The following is a 27,500-nucleotide window of genomic DNA, read 5'->3' on the forward strand; positions in this document are numbered from 1 at the left end:
CTCAGGTCCCAATCCCCCTGCCCCCTCACCAGGACTCATTTACAGCCCTGGGCTGGAATGTTCTAGCGCTTCCTCCAGCCCCGTGCACCATGATCTCAATGTTCCAAGGACTTAAGAAGCAGTTCTGCCCCCTGGGGAGCTGGGGGCTCTCAGCTTCAGTGGTGACCTGCCTGGTATCTACAGGCTGGCAGACCTGGAGGAAAGAATGCAGGAATGTAGCTTTCCGTCAACCGGCTCCAGAATGGGAGACTCAGAACCCCTGCCCTGTGCTTCCACTTTCGGGAATGGTAGGAGAGAGGGAGGCACTTTGCCCTTGAAGCCCTGCCTGGTTGGGCCCCATCTCATCCTCAGCACACCTGGGCCTACCCCTCGCCTTTGGGTTTTGAAGCTGCCCCAGTGGATAGCTAGGAGGGCCAGAGTGAAGCCGCCAAACCCAGAGGAATGTTTGGCAAACAAAGTGCCGATGCAGCATGGGGCAGGAAGTGTACAGAGGCCTCTTGCTTGGGAGTGATTTGCTTATTCGTTGAGGAGCCTGGTCTAGGGAAGCTAGACTAGGACCAGCAGAGAGGAAGATGTTGGTAGTGAGGCTTACCAAGGCTTGGTGTCTTCTTGCAGAACCCAGGAATTGGGACCCCCCTGGCTCAGCTGTACCCATTTCACCAAACCCCTCAACCTCCCCATGCCTCATTGCACCCTGCTGGAACATGAAAGGGGCATTAGGTTCATAAGGGGCTGCAGAATTGCACCAGAGAAAGGGCAGGAATGTGTCCTCACTCCCACTACAGCATAAAGGCCACAGTGAGCTGTTTTGTTTAAACTCTTAAATTCCCTCTGGAAAGGAAGGGTTAAGACTTGGACTTGAAGCTCTGACATAATCTCTATGCAGTGTCAGCTTTTTTTGCAATTTCACACACAGTCTTGGTTTCTGAACATGAAGCTTGTGTGTGTGTATGTTGGCCAGACGCACAACATGTGTGGACCTGCCAGGACAGCGTGTGCTTAAGCAGTCTGAGTTCTCAGAGATGCCCTGGCTGTTGCTGGGACGCCGCTGCTCCCAAAGCTGAAACCGAGCTGTGCCGTGTGGGAGCCAGGCAGAGAGGGAGTAGGAGTCTGGGTTTTTGTTCCCAAGCCCCACGTGGGCCCTTTAGTGGTTTCTGCAGTCTGACTGCTGTCTTGGGCAGCCCCAGAACCAGACCTCCACAGGAGAGAATGGCACAGCTCATGCTAAGGAGGGACTGGACCAGCCCAGCCACGATTTTAGTTGGCACCAGAGTCCTCCAAGAGAAAAAGGATATCATGAACTCTGTGTCAAAACCAAGCTTCTGTCCCAGTACAGAGTTAGGGAGCCCTTGGTTAGAGAAGAGAGAGAGGTCCTGCATAAAACATTTAAAGAGGGATGGGCACAGTGGCTCAGGCCTGTAATCCTGGCACTTTGGGAGGCCAAAGCAGGTGGATCACCAGAGGTTAGTAGTTCAGGACCAGCCTGGCAAACATGGTGAAACCCCATCTCTACTAAAAATACAAAAATTAGCTGGGCATGGTGGCACATGCCTGTAATCCCAACTACCCAGGAAACTGAGGCAAGAGAATTGCTGGAACCCGGGAGGCGGAGGCTGCGGTGAATCAAGATTGCACCACTGCATTCCAGCTTGGGTAACAGAGCAAGACTCCATCTCAAAAAACAAAACCAAAAAAAAAACCCCAAAAAACATTTAGAGAGTTGCAGAATCCTATTTTTCATCAGTATTCAATCAACATTAACTGAACACCTACTACATACTGGGCAAAGTGCTCATCTCGTACCACTTCCTGCTCCACACTCTACACACACACACACACACACACACACACACACACACTATGCTATTCTGTCCTACTTTTTTCTCAAACATCCCATGCTCCCTTGTCCCCAGGCCTTTTGGTGCTGTTCCCTCTGCCTGGAACTTGTTCCCCTCCCCCTCCCTCTCCTTATCTAGGTAAGTCCTACTCATTCTTCAGATTAAATTTCATTCATTTCTTCCATGGGAAAACTTCCATGAGTCACTCCTACCCTGCTTCAGGCTGTGCACACCCACATGTGTGCATACACGCATACACACATACACACACACACACTCATGCACACACACAGACACTCCTAGAGTAGCTGGTCCTTCCCTACCAAGGCATTTATTTTTCACATCCCTGCATGCATCCAACAGTGCCGTGTGTCCCCCATGCCCCAGGCCCTCTTCCAGGACTAGACTGTAATGCTTGTTTGTCTCCCCTCCAGACTGTGACTATTTCACTCTATAGCCCCACCTCCTAGCACAGCACCAGCACAAACTATAAACTAGATGCCCAAATAGTGTTGGTGAATGAATTAATGAAGAAGCGAAAATGCCCCCCACTCCCCCAAAATTTCACTGCCCGTTCCTGGAGGGCTTTCCCATGGAATGGAGACAAGCAAGTAAACCCAGTGACAGGACACAAAAACAGGGAGAGGGTTGGAGAATGGCTGCGGGCCCCTGGGCTCTGTCTGCCAGGCACTCAGTGTGTGAATGCTGTGCTCTGGATCTCTTAGGTGTGTAAAGTCGTGAACACAACCACCCTCACCTGCCTGGCACCCTCTCTGACCACGGACTACCGCCCTGGCCTGGACACTGTAGAACGGCCAGATGAGTTCGGATTTGTCTTTAACAATGTCCAATCCTTGCTGATTTACAACGACACCAAGTTTATCTACTACCCCAACCCGACCTTTGAACTGCTCAGCCCTACTGGAGTCTTGGATCAAAAGCCGGGATCGCCCATCATTCTTAAGGTATGAATGCCCACCAGAGAGGACCGGGGCAGCGATGCCAGAGAGTGCCCCTCACACTCCTGGCCTTTCTTTCTGGCTCTCTTTTCTATGCTATCGAACCTGCAAAGCTGTCTCCTTCCTACAGAAGGAGCTCATGGATAGATATCGACCCCTCAAGTGATATCCAGGCTTCTCAAGAAATACTTTAGAATATTTCTGTTTGTTCTTGTGAGCTTTGGGAACCAGAGGTACTGCAATGAGTTGGGAGTAACTGTTTCCTTTTCCGTCCACTCTGTGGCCACAGGTACCTGCACACACATTTCAAGAGGTCACAGTCCCCGGCACTGTCCATCCAAGTGCTTTGTTGCCGCACTACTTTCATGAAATCCCATGTATCCTCCCCCAAGTCTTCTCTTGTTTAGTGTTTTTTCTCCCCTGTATTTTTCCCACTCTCTTCTTCATTTTTGTTCTCTCCTGCCTCTGTTTTCTCTCTTTCTCTCTAGAACATGGCTGTTAGAAGTCCCCTCCACAAAAATTTGCCAAGGAGTCATTTCCTGGTTTTTGTGCTGCTGCCCTTCCCCCTCTCCTTAATCTCTTTTTAAGTAGGCAATTAACTTGTGCATGCATGTGTCAATTATGCCTATAAAGACTGCTATTCTCTACAGGGCAAAAACCTCTGCCCTCCTGCCTCTGGAGGGGCCAAACTCAACTACACTGTGTTCATTGGAGAGACCCCTTGCGCTGTCACTGTATCTGAGACCCAGCTTCTCTGCGAGCCTCCCAACCTCACTGGGCAGCACAAGGTCATGGTGAGTGAGCCCCTCCTCTGTAGTGCCTCCTCCCCGCCTCGTGGTGCATGTGTGATCTGTCCTAAGGAAAGGCTCTCTTCTGCCTCGTTGTCTGACTCACCCCCTCCATATCTCCTCATCTCTGTGTCCTACATCAAAATGGATATAAGCTGAGAACACAAGAAAAGAAAGGCAGATGCCAAGGCAGGAAGTTGCTTTTTATCCAGATCTGCACTGTGTGGTTGTGGTCTGTCATGTCCTTCCTCACACTGTAAGGATCTGCTGGCATGCCAGGGCTCTACACCTTGTGCATCCGTGTGCGTCTGTGTGTGTACAATGCACAGGTTCACGTGGGCGGGATGGTGTTCTCGCCTGGCTCGGTGAGTGTCATCTCAGACAGCTTGCTGACCCTGCCAGCCATCGTCAGCATCGCGGCCGGCGGCAGCCTCCTCCTCATCATCGTCATCATCGTCCTCATTGCCTACAAGCGCAAGTCTCGAGAAAATGACCTCACTCTCAAGCGGCTGCAAATGCAGATGGACAACCTGGAGTCCCGCGTGGCCCTGGAGTGCAAGGAAGGTTAGTGGAAGCACACCCTCATTTGCTGGGTCCCTCTTTCTCCACCTGCCTTATTGCCCTTCTCCCTGCAGACAACTCCCATCTTTACTCCCATTGTTGCCAGCCATGCCTTTGCATTCCACTTTCACCTCTGTTTTCCCAGAACTTCTTTTGCCCATAGGGCCAGAAATGTCCAATGAAGAATGCCCACTGCATGAGGACCCAGGTCCGACTACATTGTTCTAGTCTCTTCTTCGCCCTGACTCATCCCACAATCTGGCCAACACCTTCTCTCTCTCAGGTCCTCAATGTCCCCACAGTCAGAGCCCCCAGGCTCTATAGCCTCAGACTCTAGATTCCCCACAGGAGTGTCCAGCTCCTATTTTTTGCACACTATCTTCGCAGCACGTGAGAGCAACGGCAGGAAAGGCAGAAGAGCACCTGCCTCATCTGCCCCAGGGTTTGTTTGCCATCAGTGCTGCAGGCTGAGCGCTCTGAAGGCCGCCACTTGCTGGTGTCCTTGGCTGTGGACGTGTGTGGGAGTGCACTTTGTGTTTTCTCCTGTGTACCACGCAACCACAGCCTCGAGGTGACGAGTGTACCTGGCGTCCTCTCAGGCTGAGGACCTGGCAGGCTCTCAGGGTAAACAGCTCAATTAGGAATGAAAACATTTCTCCTTTTGCTGCAAATGTCAAGATCAGAAACAAGCCCTCTGCTGGATGACAGGGAAGAGTTGGGCTGGGAAATAGGACAGGTGGAGCCAAGGCTTTTCCTGGCAAGAGGACTGGTGAGTTTGGGAGAGGAAGGAGCCAGGAAGACAGGTGTGCCACCACCAAGGTGAGGCTTCTAAAGCCCTTCCCGTCCCAAACTCGGCTCTGAGCTAAGCGTCTCATGACCAGGCCTCCCCTAGGCTTTTGCATCTTGATTTATTGTCTTGCTTGGAAAAGGGCAGCACTTTGCCTTTTCTGGTCTTTGCTGGACCCCCTCAGCCATGGTCTCTCACCTGCTTCCAACACCTCCGGAATCTTTACTAAACAGCCCAATCATAATATTCTTTTTTCCTTGTTGTAACTACACTTGTAATATGTAAAGAGAAAATTCAAAATTATAGATAAGTACAGAGGAGAAAATAACATAAAAATCACCCATTTCCCCACCACCTAAAAAAGATAGGCTGGAAGTAGCCCTGCCCTCTGGAGACACACCCCCATAATCCTCAGAGTTTCTACACCCTAGATCCTCCCCTCCTCCTTTGCAAACTTCTTCTCCCTCTTTCTCCTCCCCCGACTGGGGCTTCCCCACGAGCCTGTCTGTGTGCTTATTCTCATAGCTTTTGCTGAGCTCCAGACGGATATCAATGAGCTGACCAGTGACCTGGACCGCTCGGGAATCCCTTACCTGGACTATCGTACCTACGCTATGCGAGTCCTTTTCCCGGGCATCGAGGACCACCCCGTTCTGCGGGAGCTGGAGGTAATGCCTGCCTCCTGGGCCCAGCCACCCAGCAGGGATGCAGGCCCAGTGTATCCTAGGGAATCCAGATGAGACCCAGCAGCACAGAGTAAGATTAACAGTGAAGAGGGGTCAGTAGTTCGTAACAGCATCTCAGCAACAGAGCTATCAGGAAGGTTACAGCCAAGGGGGCACCCAGGCTCACTGGGATGGTTCCAGGGCAAAGCTTATTGTCATTTTTTAATTAATGACTGAAATAATTAACTAAGATACTGCCTCATTCTAAAATGGATTTAAGATGGCTTAAAGAAAGACACAGGATTCTATGAGGTTTGTTTCTTCATTTGTTGGTTTGCTTTACTAAAGAGAATAAATCAGGCAGAGGAGATTAAGGGGAGACTAATAAACTGAGAAGTTTGAGGGGGCATCTCCTATTCTATCCTTGGGAAAATCAGGCAGCCTCCCCTCTGAGAGCTCCGCATGGAGCCCAGCCTCCCCGGCCCAGTGCAAGGTCAGAGCAGACTGTCGACCTCAGAGCCAGCTGTTCCTACATCATCGCAGGTGGGCGGAATAGGGTTGGGGTGGTGATAGGCCTCAAAGATAGGGTCCTACAGCTAGTGTCATTGCCGGCAGGCCCTCAGTGAGACCCTCGGGTAAGAGGCCCCATGCCTGTTCTCTAAGGGCATCGTCTCCACCATGCCCCACCCCAGGTACAAGGAAATGGGCAGCAGCACGTGGAGAAGGCCCTGAAGCTCTTTGCCCAGCTCATCAACAACAAGGTGTTCCTGCTGACCTTCATCCGCACCCTGGAGCTGCAGCGTAGTTTCTCCATGCGCGACCGGGGCAACGTGGCTTCACTCATCATGACCGGCCTGCAGGGCCGCCTGGAGTACGCCACCGATGTCCTCAAGCAACTACTCTCTGACCTCATCGATAAGAACCTGGAGAACAAGAACCACCCCAAGCTACTACTCCGGAGGTCTGGCCCGCAGCAGTGGGTGGAGAGGGTGGCAGGACTCTGAACAGGGACAGAGTACCTCATTATAGCAGGCCCCACAAGCAGCATGAGAAGGCCCATTCCCCAGAAGGGGCACCCATTCAGAGCAGCCTGTGTCCTCACGTCTCTGCAGGGCAGAATCTGACTTTCCTTCAGCCCAGGGAGACTACAGAGTCTGAAGTTGCCCAAGTGTGATGGACGAGCTCAGACCTTTCCTCAGATCTCAGCTGGAGTCCCAGCTCTGCCTCCTGCTAGCTCTGTGATTTCTAGCCAGTGTTGTAACCTCTCTGTTGTTTAGTTTCCTCCTAGACAAAATGAGAACAATTCCTATCTCATGGTCTCTTCCTCCCCATGTCTCTAGAGCTGTGCTGTCCAGCACAGCAACCCCTAGCCACAGGTAGCTGCTACAAATTAAAATGAAATAGACTGTAAAATCCAGCTCCTCCATTGCCCTAGCACCTAGCCGCATTCTAAGTGCTTGGTCGCCACATTGCAGCTAGTGGCCACCATATTAGACCACACAGATAGAGAACATTTGCATTATCGCAGGAGGTTCTATTGCGTAGCACTGAGCTCGGGATTTGGACAGCCTGGAAGGCTGTGCCTTTTGAGCTCAGCTTCCTGGATCTGAATCACAGCATCCACTACACATGCCCGCTGCAGTTTTCCTGGCGGGGAGAGGGTTGGAGACCTCAGCATCCCCCGAGCCCAACCTCTCTAGAGGCCGTGGAGAGCCAGGCACAGCTTTGGAGTCCTCTGGGCAGCAGGGGCTGGAGGGTTCCACCTCCATTCACCACCCCTCCTCTTTAGCCTTCCTATAGCAAGGTCTCAGGCTTCCAGACCCCACGTGGGCTGAGGAGGGAGGAAGAATGGCTGTGTTTTATGAGTACTGAGCCCCCATCCTGCCAATCTGAGCATTAGAAACTCTCATTAAGAACTGTTGTATTTAAATTAGAGCTAATCTCAGGCACAATGCAGGGAGAGGATGCTGGGAGGAGCCAGGGGAGAAAGCTACAATTTTTTCTGCCATTGTCACTCTCTCCCAGGCCCAGATTGCAGAGCAGCCCTGGCAAATGCCTGGGATTTACTGCAACCAGAGGGTATAATTTGCACCACGTGCAGGGAGTTAAAATACCCCTCCGGCATCCCCTTCACTGAGGGTCTGTCACAGTCGCTTTGTTCCTTCCCACATCCCCAGATCTGTAGCCCTGGGACGGGAAGGGGAGGGGGGCCAGTGCTTGCATGAGCAAATCCCCTGTTGGCAAAGCACTTAAGCCTTGCTCTCTACCTGAGGGCTGGGATCCAAGACCCCACATGACAGCAATAATGACAGCTAATGCATAGTGCTTAGCAGGTGCCAGGCACTTTTCTTAGCACTTTACAAATACAAATATTAACTCATTCAACCCTGACAACAACCATCGGGGGTGGATGTTATTACGACTGTCTCCATTTAGAGATGTGACTACAGAAACCAGAGAGGTTAATTGACCTGCCCAAGGTCACACAGCCAGTGTATGGCAGAATCAGGATTTGAACCCAGGAAAGTCTAACCCTGAGTGTTTTTGGAGGGGAAGGGACCAGGCACCTTCCAGATAGGCAAAACAGGGTGCTCATGCATGCAAGAAAGCCCAGAAGGACCGGGAAACTCTCTAGTTATCACCCTAAGACCAGAAGTGAGTTGGGAGAACCGGTTCTTTATAGCCCCATGGGATAGTGAGGTGCCTTTATCCACAGACCTTGTCTCAGATGCAGCCAAAGCAGTTCAGAGCACCATGGACCATCAGGGCTGAAAAGGCCAACCTCTCCATTTTCATAGGAAATTGAGGCCCAGAAAGAAGCCACCCCTACCTCCAGGTCACAGTCTAGTTACTGGGCGAGCTGGGCTGGGACCCAGGTGTCCTGACGCCCCACCCTGCGTTCTCGCATGCTCCACTGTTCTCTTGGGAGACCTCGCGACAAGCCCGGGCCCCACACGGAGACCCCTCTGTGAAGGACTGCCCCTTACCCTTTCTTCCTTCCCCAGGACAGAGTCTGTGGCTGAAAAGATGCTGACCAATTGGTTTGCCTTCCTCCTGCACAAGTTCCTAAAGGTGAGAAAGGGAGTGAGATGGGGCCTAGAGTCCAGGGCAGATGGTGCTACTGCTCAGATCCTGGCCACAGGGCTGCATGGGGACCCCCTCCCTCAGGAGCAGGAACCTGGACTGGGTGTGCTAAAGCCCCTCCTTCCACTGGCCTCGCCCCGAGAGAGGAAAGGGAAAACATGCAAACCTGAGGAAGCCATGCCCACACTTCCTGCCCTGCCTGTGCCCACAGGAGTGCGCGGGGGAGCCACTCTTCATGCTATACTGCGCCATCAAGCAGCAGATGGAGAAGGGCCCTATTGACGCCATCACGGGTGAGGCCCGCTACTCCCTGAGTGAGGACAAGCTCATCCGGCAGCAGATCGAGTACAAGACCCTGGTGAGGAAGCCAGAAGCTCCGGGCCCACATGTGTATCTTCTGCTCCTGTCCCTTACTCTGCCTTCTGTCCATAAAAGCAGTCTAGGGGGTCAATAAAGAGGATGGGAGGCTGGTCTGGGGTGAGCCCAAAGGGCAACTACGTGTACCAAGAGCAAGGCAGGCAGGCCCACCCCCCAATCCCATCTCATTTGGTAAGCCCTAAAAAGCACTCCATGCCTAGACAATATTGGGGGAGAAAAAAGTTCATCCATCATTAGGTATTGGGTAATTGGCATTATGAGAAAGATGTATGTTGGTTTCTAACATAGAGGCTTTGGGGAAGTGCACCACTAGTCTCTGATACATCTAGAACCATCTCTGAACACCGAGGGTGCCTCATTCCAGAACTATAGTCTCTCCTAAGCCATCCAGGAGCTAGAAAGTAGAGTCTTGGTGCTTTGAGAATGAAGAAGTGGACACAATGACTCAGGCTGTCATTTGGCAGATGTTACGAAGGTGAGGGAAACTGAGTCACAGACCAGAAAAGTACCCTTATTCCCCCTATAAAGAGAGTGAACTTTGGAAAAAGAAGATTCTGAGGTCCTGACCCTCTCCCTCAAACTACTCCTTCAGCTCCTGTCCTGCTCACCCTCTGTCCCCCACTTGTAGATCCTGAACTGCGTCAACCCTGACAACGAGAACAGCCCAGAGATCCCAGTGAAGGTGTTAAACTGTGACACCATCACACAAGTCAAGGAGAAGATTCTTGATGCCGTGTATAAGAATGTGCCCTATTCCCAGCGGCCGAGGGCGGTGGACATGGACTTGGGTAGGAAGCCTGGACTCAGAGTGTGAGGGCAGGGGTTGAGGGGTGAAAGAAGGGAAGCTGCCCTGCACACAACCCTTGCAGGGGCATGACTGTGTCCTGGCCAGGTGAGGCCCATGTGAAATGCTTCCCGCTTTGGGCACTGCCTGTTCAGATGTGGCTGTCTCTGAGGAGACCCACGTGTTTCCTCTGCTGCCTGGGCCCATGGAGCCCTAGATGTCTCTAGCCTCTGTTATTGGTACCAGCTTGAGGAGGCCAGGTTGCCAGGTCCCTAGAGAAGGTGCAATCGGGAGACACTGGCTCACAGCCCTCATCCCTCTCACGTTGCTCCCTGCACCACCCCCTCCTCCCAGAGTGGCGCCAAGGCCGGATCGCCCGGGTCGTGCTGCAAGATGAGGACATCACCACCAAGATTGAGGGTGACTGGAAGCGGCTCAACACACTGATGCATTATCAGGTGAGAGGGGGTGTCTCTTCCCCTCTTCAACTTCCCAGAATATTCCCTTCCCGCTAAGCCTTGCTCTAAGGCCTCAAAAGTCTAAAAAAGATTTTCCTCTCCCTGCTTTCCTCCTCCTACTGGAGCATAGAACAGGGATTCTTAGCCATGGCTGCTAAGATTGGAATTACTGAGGGAACTGATAAAAAACATGAGTGATGAGACTTCACCCTCAGAAACATATTTAATGGGTCTAGGGTAAGGTCTAGGCATTTCTATTCTGTGTACCTCTACATTTGGAAAAAAAAAAAAAAAAAAAAAAAAACAGCTGTATATTGCAAAGCCCTCCACATGGACAGCTGCCTTAAGGTACCTGGCACTCTCTCGCTTTAGCATCTTACTAATGCAGCCCACACCTCTGACTTACAGTGGAGCAGGGAGTTGGATAGACTTCTCTTGAGGTCTTACATTCTTCCTCTCAGTAGCTGGTTTCCTTAGGAAAATTACCCAGGCTTTCTTTTCTCTCACCTGTAAAATGGGGCTCCTGGTGAACCCTGCCCCGAACAGTTGTATGGAATAGACACAAGATAGAAGGTGAGGTGTTTAGCACACAGGCAGACACATTAAATGAGCAATCAAAAAAAAAAAAATCCCTGCAAAAGAACACAAGATCAAGGAGGTATCTACTCCGGCGTCTTCTCCCCTCCCGTGGTAACCACTCCCAGCTGGGGGGGGGTCTCTGTAAGATTAAGCACAGGTAGACAGGTTGGGATTCAGAAAAAATACTAAAATAGAAACTGGAAATAAGAGACACCAAGGGAAATTAAACCAACCAGAGGAAGCGCCTCAGGCTGCAAGACCCATGGGATCGTCTGATTAATAACATCCTCCCATGTCCCTGTCTCAGAAAGAAAGATTTGCAGAGGGGCTGGCAGGCTGGGCTCTCAGGCACTGAGCTGCCAACCACCAGGCGCTGGAGCTGGCAGGAGCCTCCATGGGCACAGAGGAAGCTAGGGCACAGGGGATCCCCAAAAATGCTCTTCTCCAGGCTCCATCCCCCTGACTCACCTGCACCCCCCATCCTGACACCCCACCTGGACCCCTGCCCAGAGGACATGAGTGTGGTGTAGTGAGAAGAGAAGAGACTTTAGAAGCTGTATTTAACCCCTGCTTCCTCACTCATTGGTGTTGTGACTTTAATCTCTCTGCACCTTGGGCTCCTCATCTATAAAATGGAGATAACAACCCTTACTTGTGAAAGTGTGAGGTGCCCAGGATTGTACTTACAGATAAGGTAGCTGCCATCACTCCCTGTTAATTCTGTACACATACACACATGCCCAACCACCACCACTTCATATGTTGCTTAATGTATCCGGTAGAACAATTGTAATGAACCAATTAAAGTTGAATAAGAAAGTGCAAAAGAAAACAGCATGATGCTCCCAAATCATAAGTTTCTAAAGGGCAGGAGTGGGGTCTTTCTGCTTCTGCCTCTGATACCCTAATGCTTGTTACTGGGCTTTCCAACCTGCGGCTCCCAATCAGAAGAAGGAACTATTCTGTTCTTTTGGTGCTGATCATACAAAGCACTTTCAATTCCCTGATGTCATTTATCATTCATGTATGCATTCATTCCTCAAATATTTACTGAGCTTTTGCTGAGTGCAAGTCACTTCCCACATGCTAGCCCTGAGTGACAGGGGACAGCAGGGAGTATTCCCCGCTTTGGGAGACTGTGATGATGATGATGCTAATAGCACCACTAATACCAACATTTACTGCATGCTCACTGGATACCAGGCACTGCTCTCAGCCTTTCTGTGTTTTAACTTCTTTAATTCTCACCACAAACGACATGCAATTATTATCCCCACTGACCACTAAGGCTCAGAGAGGTTAAGTCCTGGAGCAGGTAGGCAGCAGAGTCAAGGTCAGACCCAGCCGGTCATCTTGACCATGGATTTGCACCACCTGTTGGTTAAGACAGAGAAAAACCAAGGACAAGAGAGGTTTAGCGATTAGACCTGCAATTGAGTTGAACTGTGGTCATTTGAGTCACCTTGTGAATCTTTCATTAGGTGACAAGAAACTATAAATGATAATGTAATCTGTTCTCCCTGAGAGTGTAAACTCCTGCCCCTGCCAAGCTTTCTGGGTATCATTTCTGGGCTGTCAGTTATAAGGAGAATTCCTGAAAGACGGAAGTAGAGACTGCCCCCCTCCCTGTCCTGGTGCTGATGGTACCAACAGCTGACAAGTCCAGGGAGCTATTCTAGCTGGGAAGTAATGGAGTCTTGGCACCTTCCAAGCACAGGACCTTGGAGCTTTATACCGTCAAGTCAATGCACTGCCCTCTTGTTACCCTCTCTGGAGTCAAAGGTCCTTGGAGCCCCTGCAGAAGAAAATCTGCATAATCTTAATTAACAAAGAGATGTTAAAAAACTTCCCAGGCTTCCGCAGATTTATAGGGAGGGTAAAATTAAACACCACCACTAAAACCCGCTATCAGGGAATCTCGTTAGCACTAATGTTCATTTATAGTTTGACTTCCCCACATTTAATTCTTTTTTGGTGGGAGAGAGGGACTGACAATTTAAGACCCAGAAAGATGGTTTTATGACTGGTGCAGCTATAAATCAAACTTATAAAGTTCATAAAAATTGTTAAAATAAAAAATGGTTTAATAGGAATGTTTTATGGCCCATAACATTATTATAGCTGTTTTATTCCCTCTGCGTTAGGGGTTTAATTGGATCGCCACGATTCTGGGGATTCTCTGTTTTTATTGGATGGAGGGTAATCTTAAATCAAAATGGCCCCAAATGTCTTCAATATGGCTCCTCATTTATCAGCCCTCTCCCTGCAGGCTGGGTGCTGAGCTGGGGCGCCCTCATAGAGGATGGGACAAGACACCATCTTTCTCCATCAGTCCCCAAGAGTGGCTGCCCTTTTGGTAAAACTATTTGAAGTGATCCAGGCATTATAGGACCCAGGCCAGACAGAAAGCAGAGCCAAAAGGGAAAATGGGCTCCAGACCAGTGTGACTCGAAATAAAATTCCAAGTTAGAATATATAATGAGAAGAACATGTGCTCTGGAGCCTGACAGACCTGGCTACAAATATTGGCTCTACCATGTATGAATTATGTGACCTTTAAGAGGTTGCTTAGCCTCCCTATGATTCCATTTTTTTTTTTTTTCATCTGTAAAATGGGAATACTTGTGTGTAGCTCACCAAGTGGATGGGAGACTGGGTCTAGCCCAGTGCTGTCCAGTAGAAATATAATGCAAGCCACATGTGCAAGCCACATGTGTAATTTAAACTTTTTGTATTAGTCACATTAAAAAGGTAAAAATAAAAAGATCAATTAACGTTACATATTTTATTTAATCTAACTGGTCTAAAATCATTATAATTTCAATATGTAATCAATTTAAAAATTATCAATAAGATAGTTAATATTTGTATTCATACTGTCATTGAAATCCAGCATGTAATGTATATTTATAGCACATCTCAATTTAGACACAGCTCATCTTAGTTAGGATTAACCACATTTCAAATGCTCAATCAACATACATGGCAAGTAGCCATTATATTGGGTTATGCAGCTCTAACCCAATAAAAGCTCAAAGAACAGCAGTAATGGTTGTTTCTAGTATTCCTGTACTCCTTGCTCTCTACCCCACAGCTATCTTATAACCCTCTAGAAATACTTGACTCCAACTTCCCAAGACACCTACATTCACCATACTCTACCTTTTTACCCTTTTCAGGTGTCAGACAGGTCAGTGGTGGCTCTGGTCCCCAAACAGACCTCCTCCTACAACATCCCTGCCTCTGCCAGCATCTCCCGGACATCCATCAGCAGATATGGTGAGAACCAGGAGGGCAGACTGGGCAGCTCAGAGCAGAGCCTTCTGTGACCTAGCAGGGCCCACTCGCTACCCCTTCTAACAGCAGGCAGCCCTTACTGCTGCTGGCCCAATCACAGGCTCCTGCCAGTTGGTTTCTGTCCTCCCCAGTCCAGGCAGCCTGCACCCTCAGACCTGTGGGAGCAGGTGGCATCATGTGCCCTTTCTTTGATATCCCTGCCTGGTGGAGGAGTCAGAGTGGCCTAGAACCAGGAAGACACCTGGCTGGGGATTCATATATCCCAGGTTGCCTGGGCCAGTCCAGTTTATGCCTGTCGTCCTGGCTGAATTATTAAGAGTGCCCCTCCCTTTACTCTTAAAAGTGTCCCAGTTTGATCAATAAATTAGTCAGAGGAGTACTGGGACCCCCAGACCCTCTGGGCAATGAGGTTATGGCACCTCCTTGTCCCTTATTTTATTTGCTCTGGTTTCATGTATGCACTAAGGCCCTGGGCTTCCCAACCAAAAGGCACCGCAGGACTGAACCCAGCAGCACCAAAAAGGGCTCAGGAAATTCCATACCCCAGACCCCATGCAAGAAGAGACCCTTAACTCCCAAGAGGAGAATTACAACTTGTAGCTCTTTAGTATCCAGATTTCTATTAAAGCACTGACGAAAATATCCTATTGACGTTTTACCTATTAATTATTCATTGCTGGGAGTGTCTGAGTAGAGGTGACTCCCATATTCCCGAGGGTCTCTCTAATTCACAAAATTCATAAATCCTCTTCTAAAAAAGCCTTCAGGCTCTTCTGTCCTCATGCCAACCAAGGATCCCTAAAATAACCTACCATATATGAGGTCCCCGCAGCCCCTTTTCAGCTGAAATGAGTTTATTCTGAGTGGATGCAGCAGGCGGGCAGGGATTCTGGGAGGATTCTACAAGCAAGGACGGTGACTCAGTTACTCACAGCCCTCCACCACCCCCTTCTCCTCAGACTCCTCCTTCAGGTACACGGGCAGCCCCGACAGCCTGCGGTCCCGGGCCCCGATGATCACCCCAGACCTGGAAAGTGGGGTCAAGGTGTGGCATCTGGTGAAGAACCATGACCACGGTGACCAGAAGGAGGGTGACCGGGGCAGCAAGATGGTGTCCGAGATCTACCTGACCCGGCTACTGGCCACCAAGGTAACTCCCTGCTCTGCCCAGACCAGAGAGCGCTTGTTAGAAGAGCACGTCCCTCCACTCCACAACACAGAAAGGAAGTCTAGAGTGTGTCCTTCAAGAGGACCCAGTCAGACAGTCCAGGTACAGCCGGACATGGTGGCTCACACCTATAATCCCAGCGCTTTGGGAGGCCAAGGCAGAAGGATGACTTGAGCCCAAGAGTATGGGACCAGCCTGGGCAACATATCAAGACCCAATCTCCACTAACAAAAAAAAAAAGAGAGATAGTCCAGTTCCCCGGGCAGGGCTTCCAAACAATCAGGCCACTGCTGTTCTCTGCCCTTTGGCAAAAATAGTAAACATATCTTTGCTTTCTGCATACTTCTTGAGACTACTGTTTCGCTTCAGAGGAGTAGCTCTCTCCCTCTGGACCCCTTAAGCTCTAGGAAGGCACTGGGGTTTCTTGCTGATATTAGTTGGATAGATATGCTGGCCTCCATTATCATTGCCCTTTCTATCCCCTTTCTGGCCACAATAGGAGGGAAAGCACAGAGGCCTGGCCCTGCCAGTAATCCAAGGGGAGGCTTCCCCTTCCCATCCCATCCCACCCCAGCTACCCCCAAATGTTGATGCAAGCGAGGCTACATCTTCTAGCCTTCCTAGCAGATAACAAAATAAGCCTGTAAGTATGACAATCAAAGAGCCCATATTTTCCAGGCAGGGCTAAATTTCAAATACTCTCCCCCATGGACCCTCCAACAATGGCACTGAAGTTTTAATACAGTGGCATCCAACTTACAGCTCTCAGACTTGCTCCCAGAGTGGCCCAGAAATATTCCACCAGACCCCGTGTCTCCATTTTAGCTTTGCCTGATATGCTCAGCATAACAATAAGAGACCAACAAAGAGATAACAGAAAAGGCTAGAGGTTTCTACTGACTCTCAGAGGTGTGCCATGAGCCTGTAAAGTCTGGGAGCCAGGCCAAGTCTTATTCCTGTTCCAGAAACTCTCCAAAACCCTGTGGATCAGCACTCTGCCTGGGGGTGTTCTTGAGTCTAGACCCTTCACCCGCATTCCACACTCCAGATACCACTTGTCCCAGGCCACCAATATCCTAAGCCTTTTCATACCTTTCTATCAGACTCTCCCGGTCCTGCTGTGCTCCTGCCAGGAGGCACCTGGTCCTCCAGCTTGTTCCTTGGGCACCCTTTCCAGACTGGCTTACAGCCTGTGTCCCCTCATTCACCCATGGGAAGCCCGGACTCAGGGCACTTCCTGTCTTCCTATCAAAGACCCCGATCCTACACCCTGTGTGGAATGTGGAATGTGGAATGTGGCTGCAGGTTGGAGGAGAGATTCTTCCCTAGGATCCACAGCCCACCCAGGTTTCTCCCACTTCCCCAGCTACCCAACAGTGCCCTTCCGCCTCACCACCCCACCCCACAACACTGCCTGCACAGCCTCGTGTCCCAAATTTCCAAGGCAGGATGGATCCAAGGCACCATCTGGTATGCCTGTCTGTTCCTGCCATCACCCCCACTCCATCTCACTCTCCCCCACCCCTCCTCCAGGGCACCCTGCAGAAGTTCGTCGACGACTTGTTTGAGACCTTGTTCAGCACTGTGCACCGGGGCAGCGCTCTCCCCCTGGCCATCAAGTACATGTTTGATTTCCTGGATGAGCAGGCAGACAGGCACAGCATTCACGACACAGATGTGCGGCACACCTGGAAAAGCAACTGGTAAACCCTAGGGGAGCTCGGCAGGAGGTGCAGCCTGGAGAGGCCTGGAGCTACGAGGGATGAGGACCAGGAGACGGGAGGGTGGGAGGGTAGCCTATTCTCGGCTGGGGCTGGGTGATCCGAAGCTCCTGGAGCAAATAGTGCACATATGCTCTGCAGAGCCCACACAGTCCCCAGCTGCCTGTGCCAAGTAGGGTCTGCCTGGCTTGAGGCCCAGCACTAGGATGCACCCTTGAGTCCCCCAAGAAGAGCCTCCTCCCCTGGCTGTGAGATCTCTGGTTCTCAGGAGAAGGGAGCTGGGGGAGCCCATGCAAAGAACTGCATTTGAAGCCTGCAGCGGAGCTTCACAGCCAGGCATTGTGGGGCATTCTGAGTGGGGCAGTTCTAAGGCACTTCCTGAGATAGGGAAGCCCTGAATTAAACTGAGACCCCTGGTGAAGTTGGTCAGCACTGGAGAGGGAGTTCACACCTGCTATAGACTTGAGCCCACTGACAGGGAGGATTTTATTGCAAACTTGATCTCTTAAGGCCAAGTGATTATCCTGGCGCCATAGCTTTCAGGAAGCAGCAGGCAGAATGCCCTGCAGGCATGACTCTGTCCCCTAAAGTCACCTCTGCAACCAGACCAGCAGTGGGAGAAGCCCTCAGGCCCCTGGTAGGAGACTTTATCCTCCTGGGTTTTGAACCTGGACCACAGACCAAGCTAAGGACTGGCTTTCAGGTCAGACAGGACCCGGCCAAGAGCTGGCATCAAAAGGCTTCCTTTGGGAAAGAGCACGGAGAGGGGAGAGGGGAGGTCCAGGCATTTGGGTTGGGCAGGCAGCCCATGCAGCTGTCTGGAGTCAGCGGTCTCCTCAGAAAACAGAGCCGACACAGATGGGCCCAGGCTGTTATTTGGGAATCAAAAGTCCTAGCAACCAACAAAACACTTTGGAAAAAGCCAACCCCAGCCCCATCTTTTCCTTCCTCCTCCCGGGTCTTGTGGTCACTGAGCCTTCCTCAATCTGCAGCTTTGATCACAGTGGAGTGAAATGGATAGGCTGGGGTGGCCCTAGGGTTAAAAGCCCACAGTCCACTTTGCCAGGACAGGCCTTCCAGATCTGCATTCCCTGGACAGCACATGCCTGTACCCTTTGCTTTGGAGCATCCCCAGCCCAGTGCTGGGAGAGGGCAATTCAGGGGAAATCAAGAGAAAGTCCAGGGTTATCCCCAACCCTGTACCTTCGGTGTGCTGGCCAGACCCAAGTAATAGAAATGCACTACCCTGGCATTGTGGTGTGGAGAGAGTTTCCTTATCCAGACCTCAATAGCAAATGTCCAGGGAAGGATTACCAGAAACTACCCAAGGCTGCCAGAAGAAGGGGAGGGCAGAAGAGATGAGTCAGCTCTCAGCTGCAGCAACTCCTCCCGGGCTAAAGGAAAGTGAGGGATCCTGTTGTGTTTTGGAGGATAGGCAGAAATCATCATGGAAGGGCCCGAGTCTGGGTAATGCAGATCTTTCCCAAGACCTGGCACTACTGAGACATTTGGGAAAGTTTGGGGCCCATGAGAGTCAAGAGAAGATGAAGAAGGGGAAAGAAGAAGCTGGGGAGCTGGGAACATCATCTCAGGCTGGAGGACAAGCCTGCGACAGGGCCTGTTCCACAGAGGAGTCAAAAGAGTTAAAACCCAGGAGGCAGCTGGAAAAGAAGGCAAAGCTGGAAAAGGAAGTAAAAACAGCAGCTGTTCTGATTTTGAAGGAGAGTAAACGGGCTTATCTGCTTTATGGCCTAAGGAGCAGAGAAAACTCATTCTCCTCTGGTTATAAATTCCCAAGTTGCAGAAGGAAGTCTCCTAACTACTGATCGGTTCCTCTTGGGGTGGGAAAATCTCTGAGCTATAGCGAGTCATTCCCAGGATGCCAACAATGGCCTCCACTTCTCCCTCTGCCCCTGCCCAGATACAAGAATGCCCTGGGGAGAGTCATGAAAGAACTTCCCCCAGGGGAGCCCATTCCTCAGCCCAGTCAGGCCAGGCCAGCCCTGGGAAGTAGCTTGGGCAGCCGGGCTGGGCGGGGAGCGCAGGTGGCGCCCTTTGTGCCCGCTCTGAAGCTGAGCCTGGGGCTGCTGGCTGCCTTCTTCCGGACAATGGCCACGGGCACTGTGAAGGGACTCTAGGAGCCTGGTGGCTTTGTCTGAGGCCCTGAGAAAATGTGCTGTCCTCTGTACTTGGGCTTGCCGAGGGGCACAGAGGCCTTTAGAAAAGTCTCCCAGGAGGGAACAGAACACACCCAGCCCCAGCCCTCGGATGTTAGAGATCAGGGTCAGTGTCCCCTCTTAGGACACAAGGTGCCTCTCCCTCCATTTCTCCCAGGTCAGTAACAGCTTAGGCTAAATTCACCCTGGCTGGACCCATTTTCTTCCATTTTACTCCTTTGCCCCTTCAGGTGGACGATTTGAACTTTGTGGGGGAAGAATATCAGTGGGCAGCAGAAGGGGCATGGCCCGCATGCATTCTCAAGTCTGCTCTGCCTTTCCCCACAGCCTCCCTCTGCGCTTCTGGGTGAATGTGATTAAGAACCCCCAGTTCGTGTTTGACATCCACAAGGGCAGCATCACGGACGCCTGCCTCTCTGTGGTGGCCCAGACCTTCATGGACTCTTGTTCAACGTCAGAGCACCGGCTGGGCAAGGACTCCCCCTCCAACAAGCTGCTCTATGCCAAGGACATCCCCAGCTATAAGAGCTGGGTGGAGAGGTCAGTAGCACCCTCAGGACAGGCCCATGCCCCTATCTCCCTGCCCATTCCCCCCTCTATAGACATCACTGACCGAGGACCCAGACGACAGTGTCTGTCACCTCTTCAGGACCTCCCGCTCCCCTCCCTGCCCATACCCCCTGCTTCGGGAGGAAGGGTGGCTTTGTGCCCGTGGAAGTCAGATGATTATCATCCTAATTACCATTCATTGAGCATGTGCTAAGCACTCAGCGTTCTAATAAGATTTTGTGTGTATCATCTCATTAAACTGTCCAGCAGAGTTGTGGAGCCGCTATTATTATTATCCCCATTTTACTGATGAGGAAACTGAGGTACAGAGAGGCTAAATAACCTGCCCTGCGTCACACAGCTAGCAGGTACCAGAGCTGGGATTTGAGCACAAAGAGCCTGGTCAGAGTCTGGGCTTTTAACCACTCTGTTGGGTACCGCAGCCACGAGCTCTCAGCTAAATGGAATCTACTGAAGAAACCCTGGCCTTCAGCCTCAACCTCAGCTTGAAGCAAGAGGCCAGAGGAAGCCACATCAGAAGAGAAATAGGAGGCAGGAGCAACTGGGGACATCAGTGCCCTCGAAGGACCTGGGCCCAGGGTAGCTATAGGTAAATATTTGCTGAGGCCTCCATCAAGGTGCCTGTCCTGTCTCTGGCAGATACTACGCAGACATTGCCAAGCTCCCAGCCATCAGTGACCAGGACATGAATGCCTACCTCGCCGAGCAGTCCCGCCTGCATGCCGTGGAGTTCAACATGCTGAGTGCCCTCAATGAGATCTACTCCTACGTCAGCAAGTATAGTGAGGAGGTGAGACAGGGCCCCAGCGGGGACAGAAACCAACAGGCAAGGAGCAGGAAGCCTAACTCAGTCCTTAAATAATAATAGATGGCAATTTAGAAAAACATTCCGGGAGTCAGAAGCCCATGAGCTCAAAAATTATCATTCCTTTATGAGGCAACTCAACTCCTGCTTCACTGAAGGCTTTATACGCTTCATTGTCTTTCACTCATTGTTAACACAATAAATAACACTTTTAATCATTTGTTTTTCAGTTCAAAGTATTGTATAATTAATTTCATTCTCTCTTAATGAATCAAACTATTCTTTGCACTCGGGCGGATCCTGTCAGTTACATTTTGGATAGACAGGTGGACCCTAATATGAATACAAGTTGAATAGGACAGCTTTGGAAAATTCACAAAGCTTCTATAGCATTGAACCTGAAAGTAGTAGTAGTAGTAGCAGCAATAATTAACACTTGCATAGCACTTCCTATGCCAGATAATGTTTTAAACACCATGCATACATACATACATATAGGTGTGTGTACATGTATTCATTCAGTTAATCATTTAAATTATTTAAGGTTACGTGCATGAAGGCAGAATGGAAAGGTAGACAGGGTGAAGAGGGAGGACTCTGGAAAACGGGGTCTTCTATGCTGAGTCCTGAAGTCTTCCTGCCTTTGTTTTTGCTCCTCAGCTCATCGGGGCCCTAGAGCAGGATGAGCAGGCGCGGCGGCAGCGGCTGGCTTATAAGGTGGAGCAGCTCATTAATGCCATGTCCATTGAGAGCTGAGAGGAGGAACCTCGCATTCCTGGGAAGAGGGACCTGTCCAAGCTGTCACACTGGGAGTCTCAGATGGAAGGACAAGTAATGGGGATCAGGCCCCAGAGCTTGCTGTCCCCTGAGACCCCATCCTGGGGAGAGGGGAAGGCCCCTCTCCCTATGCCAGCCAAGTTTCGTCATAGCCAGTTCCAGCCGGGAGAGACTGGGTGTCAACCTATCCACAGTGAGAACACCAGAGAACCTGGGGCCAGGAGAAGGTGGTTCTTCAAGCCGAGAGGCACGAGCTGGGGACAGTTCTGCCTCTGTGACTGCTGCTTTGCATGAAAACTCATTTGATGTATATTGGGGAAATAATAAGAACTTTATTTAATTTTTTTTAAGAAAAAGGGAAAAAAACAGAAATAAAACAAAAAGCCGCCCTGTTGATCCCGTCCAACTTTTGTTTAATTCTGATTTCTGTCTCCCTTCCTTCTTTTCCCCCATTCCTCCTTCTTTATATAATGCCTATTTCCAAATGCCAGAAAAAGCAAAGAGATGCTGAGAGACATTGGAGAGAAAGTGACTGTCTCCTTTTCCTTGAAATTAAACAAAAAAAAAAAAAAAGTGAAGAGGAGGAGAAGAAGAATGAGCACAAGTATGCACCAAACACTTCACAAAAACGGAGGCCAGTAAAACCTGAAATTATACTGGCAGCCAGAAGAGCATGGGACTTCCAGAACTTCGCAAAAATTGCAAAGCCATCAAGAGCTCACCCTGGCTGACTGGAAACTGAGCTTTACCTACCACATACCTGCATATTCTCATCTTTTGAGAGGAGATGCGTACCTAGATAGTACCAATGCTTTTTGCTACTGTTTTTTGTTTTGTTTTATTTAATCTTAAACCTCAACAAATGAGGAGCTGGTCTTTGATATGTTTCCTTTCAATTTCCCTAAAGTTACTATGAGAAGTGGGGTGAAGTGGGCCTCTCCCAGACCAGACACCTGGCCTCCCTGTGAAGGTTGGGCAGCCCTGCCTCATATCAATCCCTGTCATAAACCAGACACCCTTGGGAAATGGCCTGGAGGTGTGTGGGCCAGGCCTCCATGAGGTTCCATTTGGAAGTTGATTTGGGGACATGGGTGTTTGACTTTGGAGTTCACTCCCATCATCCAGTAGTTCCTGGTAATTAAAAAGAAAACAAAAATCAAACACTGTTTACAGCAAGCAATACTTGAAGAGCATAGGTTACAGAAGCTGCAGTATTTATTACTATGCTTTCTTTCTTTCATTCTCTTGTGCCTGGAGAGGGGAGACAACCCTTCGCTCATATATGGAAGCTCCTGACCATCTGGGCCTACAGCACTTCCTCAGTAGAAATGACTGTGGCATGCCCACGTTACTACCTTCTGCCTCTCATGGACTTGTGGGTGTGAAGGACAAGTGGATGACTTCTCACTGGACTTTCCTTCTCTGTCTCTTCTGATGACGCCTAAAACTATGGATGACCAATTCTCCTGAGTGTAGTTTCCAAACAAAGAGACCAAAGCTCCATGCCCAGGTCCAGAGGCCCCATAGAAGCCAGCGGGAGTCATCGAGAGGAAAGGAGCTCTGTTGGTGTCAGGACCTTGGTGGCCAGGATAGCCATCAGAGTGTCCAGGCCTCCCACATTAGCTTGGATCCGAGCAGCCAGCTCCAACTTCTCTGCAAGCAGCATTGGCGTCAGGGGGTAGGAAGACAAGGGAAGCAAAGGGGTGGGACTGGGGAAGATAAAGAGGAACAATCTGCCCTTCCTCACTTTTCAAAGGGTCGAGAATCCTAGGCTATGATGCTGGGAAGCTAGACCAGCTCCTCCAAGAGAGACTGGACCAGGGTCATTTCCTCTGCTATTAACTCTGGGCTCCAGCTTCTCTGTGCCCTGCTTTACCTCCAAGTGGTTCCAATTTCCAAAGGCCCTGCTGACCACATGTGATTCCCAGGAGAGGGCTGGGGGAGGGAAGCGTAGAGGGCTGGCTTCCATCCTTGGCGTGTAGCTTTGGATCGCTGTCTAACCACACAGCAGACGTTGCCTGGTCCCCCCAGCTCTAGTTTCTTGCCTGAATGCAGCTGACAAATGGGAAGAGAAAAGCATTCAGCAAAATACTCAGGAAACTTGCTGTTTTCATTATAATTCACAACCAGCCATGCCAAGGCCACTTTCTTTTGAAAATCCACTTCTGTTAAAGTTTCTCGGGCCCTATTAATAACCTGAAGGAAATACTAATGACTGGCCTTCCGCACTAAGCCAAAGTGTTTGCTTTTCATAGCACCCAAAGCTTATCAGCGCAGAGCCCGTAATTTATGGAGATAAAAGGAAAGGAGATACAGGCAAAAAGAGTGTGAGCAGGAGACTTTATGCTACCCACCCATCCAGCCCACCTATCTAACTTCTGAGCTCTGTTTGGGTGAAGATTTTCTGGCCACACAGCTGCTCAGACTGGCATCCAGGCTTTGCTCCACCAAGAAGCTAAAGGTAGTTGGACATCTCAGCAGCATCTCTACCAACCCTTAACTCAATGCATCTACCTGGCATCTCCCAGCAGTTACTTTTGGAGATAATTCACTGCCCCTGGGGCGTTTCCTTGAAGGTTTGTGAGAGCGTGGAGAATGATGGGGCAATGGCCAATTGGAGGGTGGAGAGGAAAGAGCCAGAGCTGGCTATGAGTGGTTTGGCCACATTTCTCAGGATTCCACGGGAGAGTTGGGGAACTTGGGCTGACAAAGGAAGTGGCCTGGGGCATCCTTTAGGAAGGAATTAAGAAAAGGGAAAAAGCTGGACTCAAGCCATGCCATGAGGGTGAAAGGTTGTAAGGCCCTGCCCCCTTTCCAGCTGGCCACTTGTTCCTCCTCCACACCTCTTGGCTTTGGGCCACCAAGAACCAATGAAGTTCACACCCTTTGGAATGAGAAAAAGAGGGAGTTGGTTGGCCTCTCTTCTCCCTGTTATCCAATTTGAGGATATTTTGACCTTGGGTAAGGATGAAGTGTTGAAGCCACAGCTCCTCTCTACAAGAAGCCATTCATCTTGGAGGAGGCAGAGACAGAAGTCTGTCTCCAAAGTCTATCAGTTTTGCTTCATTTCATTGATCTGCACAAGAGACAATGCTCTGGAAAAGAAAGATGACCCCAGAAGGGTGCTTGGCAAGACAGAGGATGCTAATGGGTAACGGAGAGCACTCCCTCCAGCTGGCCCTTGCTGCTGCCTCCCGTCCTCTGCATGGGGTCAGGTGCTTCTGTGCTTGCCGTCCTACCTCTCTCCACAGCACGGCTCTCAAAACCATTTTGATCCCCCATTGGCAGAGAGTTCCCCTCTTTACAGAGTTAAGTCATTAAAAGCACGACTCAGCTGTTAATCTCATTGGAGGAGGGAACTGTTTCCTGAATTCATTCATCCGGGAACCTTCTTGAATAGCCACTGTCTGCCAGCCACTGCTCTAGAGATGGGAAAACAGCACAGAACAAAACCAAGGTCTTTCTTCCAGCGAATTTATATCCTTCAGGAAGCTGGTTCCTGCCACCAACTTAGCAGGCAACAGTTCTCCTCCCCTAGTGGCACAGGGTACCAGTTTTATAGGAAACGGGCTCCAGCAAAGGAAGAGAGTAGTCCAACCCAGCTGCCTTACCTTATTCTGGGGCCACTCCCCCAGCGACGAGAGCTGCTCTTGTTTCTACTGCCGCTATCTCTTCTGGCAGCACATCACCTGCTGCTTGAGCTCCTGACCTTCCTTCAATTCCACCAAATGAGGACAGGAAATAGTCAAGACCCCTGGCCCTGCTGAGCGTGAAACAGAATCAGTGGATGGGTGTGCTGGACGAAAAATGACCTGGGTAGAACAAATAGGGAGCATTTGAAAGCCTCGGGCTGATAAATCTCCAGGTGCATCCCGGTTGCCACACCTGCCCCCATTAACCTGCTGCTGGTAAATACTGAGCCAGCAGCTGCTCCAGGAGAGGCTGTTTTTTTCTCAGCCACACTGTGTCTTGCATGAGACTCCTGGGGCCTGGGCACAGACAGAAAAGAATTGAGACTCAGGAGGCTTGGTGGGTGAGAAAATGAAAAGTGGCTTCATAGACACAGGGCTGTGGGAGCAGATCCCACGGGGAACTTGGGAGATGAACTTCAGGGCCTTCCGATGCCTTGTCTCAGGAATATGCTTTGAGAAAAATGGTAACATCCTTTCCATAACTCAGTCTTTCTTCCCTAGTTTCCCTGAAGTGTGACATTTTAGTATCTGGAGCTCAGTGATCCCCATCAATGAGGGATAAGGTTTCACTCTTGGTATTTTCTAACTAGTACCAAGGAAAGTCCTGAGACATGATCATGGCCACTGCTCGGCAGACAGGGCCTCCGCCCAATACGCAAACTGGAGATTCCTCAGCCTCTCGTGGACACCCACATCTCGTTCTTCTCAGCGCAGAAAAGCTCTCCCTTCAGCCTGAGCTGTCTTCTTTCTGCTGCAGTGCAGCCTGCTCCCTCCTGCCCTGGCCACAAGGAAGGTGGGAAACATCTTCTGCATTTCAAAGTCCTCACTTTGACTTATTTGGCCTTCATCTTGGCGTGGAAGGTATGGCAGGCAGAATGGAAATGGTCCCCCCAAACAGAACAGATGTTCTTGCGTGTGTAACGGAAGAAGGGACAAGCTCTCTGTCACATGAGACTAGGGGCCAGAACCCACCTGCCTTTCCCCACAACTTTTCCTGCTCAAACCCACTCCTCTTGACACACTGGAATCTGTATTATATATATTTTTAAGAAAATACGATGATGGTTGTCTGGTTTTGTTGTTTTTACAGGTGTTGTGGAATAAAAACTGTAAGAAAATTAAGTATTTAAAATGTTCCAATAAAGTGGGTTTTTTTTGTTATTCTAATATATTACTGTGTACCTATTGTAAATACGAAACACTCCTATTTTGCAAGCTGAGGACACAATTTGTACTGTTGTTATATATAAATAAAGTTTACTGAATTAAAAATCCTTAAATCTTTAATAAACCTGATTGTTCAGCAGCATATATGCAGAACATTTTACAGGCATATTTAAGAAGGGTACTCATGGAAAGATGAGCTAAGTTGTTTTGAGGGAGTTTTAGAATTCTCTCTGGAGCCAGAGCTTATTAATGTACCAGTCATCATCATCAACATAACACACACACACACACACACACACACACACACACACACACACACACACACACAGAGAGAGAGAGAGAGGATGCCCTGGCTTATACCAGTGGGTGAACACTGCCCCCTAGTCCCAAGACCTCAGAATACAGCTTTCCTCCAACTGGAGGCAGCAAGTGCACTCCATGAGACAGGACCCCTTACCAGAAGTGAAGGGAAGTTTCAGAAGAATGAGATCGTCCTCTGCCTCCATGCTTAATACATGTTCTTCATGTGTATGTACACTCATGTGTACAAAGTGCACTCATGTGTTTGTACATAACATGTATTAAGCACGGCCTGGCACTGTGGTAAGTGCTGGGGGATAACATAATACATGAGAAAGACGTGATCTTGTCCTCATCAATCTTTTAGTGTAGTGAAAATCATAAGCATTCTTAAAAAGGAATGTTTCACCATGCATTGAGAAGGGGTGTTTTGGTGGTGGTGTTTTTTTTTTTTGTTTGTTTTTTTTTTTTTTTTTTTTTTTGTCATTTTCAGTTAAAGGATTAAAGGTAAATAAAGGAAAAGATGCCAGATAGTGTGTGCTTTTAGATCCAGTGCAGGTAAGACAAGAAGGTGGGCCCTGCCTAGGGGAGAACAGTAGCTGGACTGACAAAGTCCAGAGGCAGCATAAACATCACAATTCCGCAGTAAGGCTGAGAAGTAGGGAATTGATCTTAGGACTCCTAATCCTTAGGGTTCCCTTAACCCAAGGAGGTCATGCCTCCTCTCCTCTGTACTTTCATCTTTCTGTTTTACATGCTGGTATTCCAAAGTGTGTAGGTAACACTTATGCTCTCTGGTAAGAGAAATAGATGAGAATGACTCAAGAATCCATCTGACATCTCAACTTAGCATGCAAGCAAACTGCTGTTCACTGTTTTCATGATAATGGGACCAAGAGAGTTCTGGGTCTTCAACCTCATACCAGGCACTACGAGTAGAGCCTC

The 27,500-nt window shown here is 49.8% G+C and overlaps 1 protein-coding gene across 1 annotated transcript in view; it reads left to right on the forward strand.

The window, feature by feature from the left end:
* PLXNA2 (plexin A2) overlaps positions 1–26,375 on the forward strand; it is a 222,950-nt gene extending 196,575 nt beyond the window's left edge. The window contains 15 exon segments of the mRNA XM_010365623.2: positions 2,564–2,803; positions 3,448–3,591; positions 3,915–4,149; positions 5,459–5,601; positions 6,291–6,559; positions 8,604–8,670; positions 8,894–9,040; positions 9,689–9,848; positions 10,199–10,302; positions 14,061–14,160; positions 15,138–15,328; positions 16,880–17,049; positions 19,572–19,784; positions 20,454–20,604; positions 21,280–26,375. Of these exon segments, the coding sequence (XP_010363925.2) occupies positions 2,564–2,803; positions 3,448–3,591; positions 3,915–4,149; positions 5,459–5,601; positions 6,291–6,559; positions 8,604–8,670; positions 8,894–9,040; positions 9,689–9,848; positions 10,199–10,302; positions 14,061–14,160; positions 15,138–15,328; positions 16,880–17,049; positions 19,572–19,784; positions 20,454–20,604; positions 21,280–21,375 (2,430 nt within the window). The 3' untranslated portion in view covers positions 21,376–26,375.
* Positions 26,376–27,500: the final 1,125 nt, after the last annotated feature.

This window comes from Rhinopithecus roxellana, chromosome 8 (assembly GCF_007565055.1).
Source record: "Rhinopithecus roxellana isolate Shanxi Qingling chromosome 8, ASM756505v1, whole genome shotgun sequence".
Taxonomy (NCBI): Eukaryota; Metazoa; Chordata; class Mammalia; order Primates; family Cercopithecidae; genus Rhinopithecus; species Rhinopithecus roxellana.